Consider the following 6,952-nt stretch of genomic DNA (forward strand, 5'->3'; position numbering starts at 1 on the left):
GGTATGGGGACATTCCTATAGGCGTTTTGAAAGCGGTCTTGTATGCCCAGAGTGTGTCCTCCAGACGACGGCTCCAGTCCTTCCTCGTGGGATCGACTGTCTTCTCTAGGATTGCCTTTATCTCTCTATTAGAAACCTCAGCCTGACCATTGGATTGCGGGTGATAAGGTGTGGATAGGCGGTGGTGGACTCCATACTTCCGCATCAAGGCTTCGATAGTTCTGTTTACGAAATGAGTTCCTTGGTCAGAGATGATTGCCCATGGTACCCCGTATCGGGTAAATATGTTTGATTTCAAGAACTTCGCTACTTCTCTGGACTCACACGTCCTAGTTGCCTTTGCCTCGATCCATTTGGACACATAGTCCACTGCCACTAGTATATAGAGATTGCCTTCAGACGCGGTAAAGGGTCCCATAAAGTCCATTCCCCATACATCAAATATTTCACAGACAATAATGGGGATTTGAGGCATCTCGTCTCTAGTAGATATCCCTCCAGTAAGTTGGCATCGAGGGCACTTCTTGCAGAACTCATAAGCCTCTCTATGGATGGAAGGCCAGTAAAACCCGCTATCAAGTATTTTCTTTGCTTTTTTCTTCGGTCCAAAGTGCCCACCTCAAGTCAGTGCGTGGCAGTGGATCATCACATCTTCATGTTCCTACTCTGGAATGCATCGTCGGATTACTTGATCTGCCCCCATTTTCCATAGGTAAGGATTGTCCCAATAGAAGTATCGGGAATCACTTTTAAGCATTAGCTTTTGTGCTTTTGTAATCTCATCACTTCTAGGTAACTCGCATGTTACCAAGTAGTTGGCCATGTCCGCGAACCATGGCTCCTTTCTCGTGTTATGTCCCTTGCTTCTCTGGTTGCCTTGATCAACTCCCTCCGCTTGGTTGATCCACCGGCATTCAGGTGATGACTCGATCAGGCAGAGATGCTCTTCAGGGAAAGCGTCTGGAATTGCTTCTTCATTGTCCTTTTGCAAAATTCGACTTAGGTGATCTGCCACCTTGTTCTCACATCCTTTCTTATCCACTGCTTCCCAATCAAACTCCTGTATAAGGAGTACCCACCTGATTAACTGCGGCTTTGACTCCTTTTTTGCTAAGAGGTATTTGATGGCCTCATGATCTGTATAAACAATTACTTTGGAACCAAGCAAGTATGGTCTGAACTTTTGAAACGCGAAGACTACCGATAGCATCTCCTTTTCGGTCACATCATAGTTCTTTTGTGCCTGATTCAGAGTTTTGGAGGCGTAAAAGATGACATAACTCTTCCCTTCAATTTTCTGACCTAATACTGCCCCCACAGCATAGTCACTAGCATCGCACATCACCTCAAAGGGGTGATTCCAGTCGGGGGCACGTATTATTGGAGAGCTTATCAATCGATCTTTTAGAAATTGGAACGCGGCTTTGCAAGCATCTGAGAACTCAAACTCGACCTCGTTCTGAAGAAGTCGTGTCAGTGGCTGGGCTATCTTTGCGAAATCTTTTATGAATCGTCTATAGAACCCAGTGTGCCCCAGAAAGGCTCTGGTCTCCTTCTGGTTGGTAGGATATGGAAGTTTTGCAATGACCGCTATCTTTGCTGGGTCGACCTCGATCCCTCTGCTTGACACTATGTGGCCCAAGACTATTCCTTCGGTAACCATAAAATGGCATTTCTCGAAATTCAGAACCAAGTCCTTCTGGCGGCATCTTTCCAATACCCTGTTCAGACTATGCAGCCCTTGATCAAAATCATCCCCATAGACAGTAAAATCGTCCATGAAAATCTCAATGCAGTCCTCCAATAGGTCTGAGAAAATGCTATCATGCATCTCTGGAAAGTGCCCGGGGCGTTACAAAGGGAAGTGATCCTTCTCCTGTGAGCGTAAGTGCCAAAAGGGCAGGTGAACGTCGTCTTCTCCTGGTCTTCTGGATTCACAGCAATCTGGAAATAGCCACTATAACCATCCAGGAAACTAAAGTACTGCTTCCCTGCCAACTTCTCCAACATTTGATCAATGAACGACAGAGGGAAGTGATCCTTCTTCGTAGCTTGGTTCAGCTTCCTATAATCTATGCACATTCTCCATCCAGTAACTGGCCTTGTCGGGATTAGCTAATTTTTTTCATTTTTTACCACTTGAATCCCTCATTTCTTAGGCACCATGTGCACTGGGCTGACCCAGTTACTGTCGGGAATGGAATAGATAATCCAGATCGAAACCAACTTGACGATTTCCTTTAGCACCTCTTCCCTCATGTTGGGGGTGAGTTTTCGTTGTTGGTCACGGTGTGGCTTGGCTCCTTCCTCCAGTCGGATGTGATGCATGCATAAGTCCGGGCTGATGCCTACCAAATCTGTCAGCTTCTAGCCGATGGCCATCTGATTCCTTCTTAATACTTCCAGCAATATGTCTTCCTGCCCCTGGGTTAATTAATTGTTGATGATGACAGGCTTGGTTTCATCTTCACCCAGGTAGGCGTACTTTAGATGTGCGGGAAGGGGTTTTAACTCTTTTGTAGGTTTTGGTTCTTCATTGGGCAGAGGGTTTTCTGCTGTGTCTCTTTCCAGTAGCTCGCCTTGATCATGCCGCTTAGCTAGGCTAGATACTTGAGCTATCCCACTTGACCCAACTGGCTTTGGGCGCTCGCAAAAATCATTTATTGCACTTGCGACGGCTTGGTCATCCATTTCTCCGACCTTCATGGTCTCAAACCATTCTTCCACTTCCTTTTCGACTTCCTTATCTGCGGCGGAGTCAGTGAACTGCCTTTTTAAAAATTCTTCCTCCAAATACTCCTGTACTAAGGGCTCAGTCACATCGATGGAGTACACGTTCTCTCCATCGACTGGCCTTTTCATGGCCTCATCAATATTGAACGTGTATTGTTCTCCTTTGAAATGTAGGCTGATCGTTCCATTCCGTACGTCTATGATAGTGCTGGCTGTGGACAAGAACGGCCGTCCTAGTAGGACTCCGCTTGACTCCTTTGTTGCGGGCTCCGTCATCTTGATTACGAAGAAATCAGCTGGGTACAGAAAGTTATTTACCTTAACAATAACATCTTCCAAAATTCCTTCCGGGTGAATACATGATCTGTCGGCCAGCTGTATCATTATATCCGTGTCGACTAGCTTTGCCTTTCCCAGCCGTTGATAGATGGAGTATGGCAGAACATTGATAGATGCCCCCAGGTCGCACATGGCGTGCTCCACCTGGACGTCTCCGATTGAAATTGGGAGCGTGAACATTCCTGGGTCGGTCTTCTTTGAAGGAAGGTCATTCCGTTGGATCACGGCAGAGACAGTTTCATCTGCAATCATTTTACCCTCCTCATTGACTTTCCCTTCCAGGTAGTCTTTAATAAACTTGCTGACAGGGGGCATTTTAAATGCCATTAAGAGTGGTATTTTAACGTCCACATCTTTGAACATACTCGCCACATCGATTGTGGCATCCTTCCTTTCTCACCCCCCACTTTCTGATTTCCTTCTGAGGTTTCATCTCCCACTTTTTCCTTGCCTTTCTCTTTCGCTTGATCCACCACCTTGGGTTCTTTCTTCTCTTCACGGTTTGGTCCAGGATCAATTGTTTGGGACGTTGCAGGATAACTGGGGCCTTGGTAGACCCTTCCCAACCTTAGGGACGCTTCGCTAATGTGTTCATGCCCAGGCAGCTGTTCAGTAGCTGGAATTCTTCCGTCATTTCCCTTTAACTCTCCTAGCGACGTTGCAACTAGAGAAAGTTGTTGTGTCAGCATCTCTAATGACGCCCGCTGCCCCCTCTGAGTTTCCTGGATTTCCTGCATCGCATCATTTGTGTGGTGCGGTACTATCATATTGCTCGGGCTATCATTGGAGTAGCGGTTATATTTCTAATTTGGCGGCCTCCCTCCATGGTTGGGCTGCGGGTAGTCAGATCGCTCGTAATGTTCGAGCAGGTATGGCTGATAGTTGTAGAATTGATTTTCCTATTGCTGGCCTCCCCGTTGGTGTGGCGGGACATAAGTAACCATCTGGTTGTTTGGCTGCCTTTCCTGGTTGCTTGACTGAGAAGCTAGCTGCCTGTATCCCCAGTTTCCTTCCTGTTGTCTGCTTGACCAGCTAGGCTGTCCTACGCTTGACCAATTCCCTTGAGGTCAATTTGACCAACCTGTCTGACTTCCTTGCATTCTGTTTCCTCCAGCATTTGGCTTCTCCTGGATCCGAGCAGACCAGTTACGCTGTCCGTCAAAGGGTTGCAGTTGTTGTGTCGATAGTGGGAGTTGTTGGCTTTGATTATGATCCGTCCACCTGAAGTTGGAGTGGCCCCTCCATGGAGCGTCTCTTTGCTTCCCCTGGATCCAGTTGCCATTTGCATTCCACTGTCCTACTGCATTTACTTTCTCTACCTCAGGGGGGAATTCGCAGTAATAATAGTGATGTTCTTCTGGCGGCGACGACTGTGGTACGTACTGCGTCTCTTTTGGTGCAGGTGGTGGTGGTGGCAGTCTGGTTTTTTCTAGCAGTTTCTTCTCCATCTGCTCGAATCGAGGCTCCAGCTTTTCATCGCTGTGCGCCTGTGCTGCGTGCACTTCACTCCTGTACTGCCCTCGAGAGGTTTCATACGACCGCTTAGCCTCAATTAGTCTTTCCATAATATTCTTAGCTTGGCTGAAAAGGGTTTTTGAGAAATCCCCTTGTGCTGCGAGGTTGAGGTCGTTTTTGTTGTCCACCGTGAGTCCGCCGTAGAAGATCGAGTAGATCTCCTTTTCTCCTAGCTTGTGGTTGGGGCATGCTTGAAGCAGCCCTTGAAATCTGTCCCAGTACTGGCCGAGGGGCTCGTCGTACTCTTGTCTGGCCTCTGTAATCTCCCTTTTCAGGGCACTTGTCTTTGATGCTGGGAAGAAACGGTCGATGAATATCATGCGGAATTCCACCCAAGTCCTGATGGATCCCTCTGGTAGCCTTGACAGCCATACTCCTGCGTCCCCTTTCAAAACGAAGGGGATAGCCTTGAGTCTGTAATCTTCAGAAGTGGATCCAGCCGGGACGGGCTGAATATCGCAGTATCGGCATAACTCCTCCAGAAAGGCGTACGGACATTCCTTCGAGAGACCGTAGAAGTGGGTCAAGATGGCCAGCACTCCTGATTTGATAGCGATGGTCCGCATCCCAGGAGTGGCGGCAATGGCATGTGTGGGCTCCTTCTCATCATGAGCGTGCAAAGAGCCGATTCCCGAGTCGTCGATGACAACGACCATCTCTGCTTCTATTTGTTTTGGTGGTGGTGGTAGTGGGTTTTGCTCAGCTGCTGCTTGCTGCTGCCTCTAAAGCTGCTCTGTAACGAGTGGTAACTACGCTGGCTTCCTGGACTCTCCAACGATTGTTAGTTCTTCTATATATCAAAGGATGATTCCAATAATCGCCTTGGTGGTTCCTTCTCATCAACAGCAACGCCCTACACACAAACATAAAGTAACACCATGCTTCCCCGGCAACGGCGCCATTTTGGCGGGCTCGGAAATGCGCGGATTAAGATTGGATCAAGTTATATGGAGGATAACTGAATCGGTTGGACCAGTTCCAAATTGTTGTTGCCACTTAATCGAATCAATCCTCGAACCGAAACGCGCCAAAGATAATATTTATAACTCCCGATTTCACACTACTTTAACAGTAAAGCGGCAAGTTCGGGGTCGATCCCACAGAGAAGTTGGTGTGTCGAGTGTGTGAGTAGTGAACAGTGGGGTTGGCTGCTGCCACGCTTTAACTTGGGAGTTTTAACTATGGTTTTTATCTAGGCAGAATTCAAACTAGCTAGCTTGATCAACGGAAATTTAAACACTGGGTCAAGTAAATTGCAGGTAATAACAGAAAAGTAAATGCGTGATTTAAAAGAGAGAATAACTTCGATTAAACTAAGATACGATTACAGCGTGAAAATAAACTAAGCTAACACTTCGATAATAAAGAAAGCGGTAAACTGAGAAGAATCTCAGCGGGAAACTTAAGTTACGCCGACAGAAATGGTTATTCTGCAGCGCTCCCTTCAGTCGCCCTTTTAACTACGCTATCTAAGCTAAACTAGAGATCTGAACTAAACTAAGCTAAGAGAGTAGAACTAAGCGAAACTAAGCTAGAGAGCTGAACTAAGCTAAACTAAGCTAAACTAAGCGGAAAGTAAAGTCTCGGATACTTTCTTGTGGTGGCACAGCCTCTATTTATAAGCTCGATTCAGCCTACAGCTGGATAACGATCTTGACAGGGAATATTCACTCATGCAGAGGATGAGCAACTCAATGATTGCTACGTGCTCTTTCTCTAGAATAACGACGCTTTTGGATAACAAATTTCTGATCGGTTCATCCTGGCGTCTTCACAAGCTGGCACGTGTCCCCTTCTAGAACGTCGTCCTAGGTAACAGAATGGTGCGCCACATCCAGCTCATTTCCTCACATTTTCCTTCTAGAAACCAGCAGTCCCCACTTTAACTGCTTGACCTCGCCCCTTGATCAACTCCCCTGATTTTTGGCCTTTTTCGCCTTTTGTACGTCCTTGATCAGTTCGGCCTTGCTGCCTTGGACAAGTAGCATTTCTGCACATTTTAACACTTGTTTGCACGATAAACCGATCAAGTAGTATATGTTTTACCCCCAAAACCGATGCATGAAATGAGCCTTATCAATAACGCTAACAGAAATGAGTATTCTGCCGCGCTCCCTTTCGAATATCCTTTAAACTAAGCTATCTAACTAAGCTAGAGAACTGAACTAAGCTAAGCTAGAGAGCTGAACTAAACTAAGCTAGAGAGCTGAACTACGCTAAATAACTAAGCTAAGCTAAACTAGACGGAAAGTAAAGTCTCGGATGCCTTCTTGTGGTGGCACACCCTCTATTTATAAGCTCAATTCGGCCGCCAGCTGGATAACGATCTTGACAGGGAATATTCACTCATTATGAGAGTGAGTGA

General features: G+C 46.6%; 1 protein-coding gene across 1 annotated transcript; it reads right to left on the minus strand.

Annotated features, from left to right (window-relative positions):
• Positions 1-2,433: 2,433 nt before the first annotated feature.
• Positions 2,434-3,387, minus strand: LOC121749455. The gene has a single exon (XM_042144026.1). It carries the CDS (start codon positions 3,385-3,387, stop codon positions 2,434-2,436), a length of 954 nt encoding a protein of 317 aa, XP_041999960.1.
• Positions 3,388-6,952: the final 3,565 nt, after the last annotated feature.

The sequence above is a fragment of the Salvia splendens genome, chromosome 9, assembly GCF_004379255.2.
Source record: "Salvia splendens isolate huo1 chromosome 9, SspV2, whole genome shotgun sequence".
Classification (NCBI taxonomy): domain Eukaryota; kingdom Viridiplantae; phylum Streptophyta; class Magnoliopsida; order Lamiales; family Lamiaceae; genus Salvia; species Salvia splendens.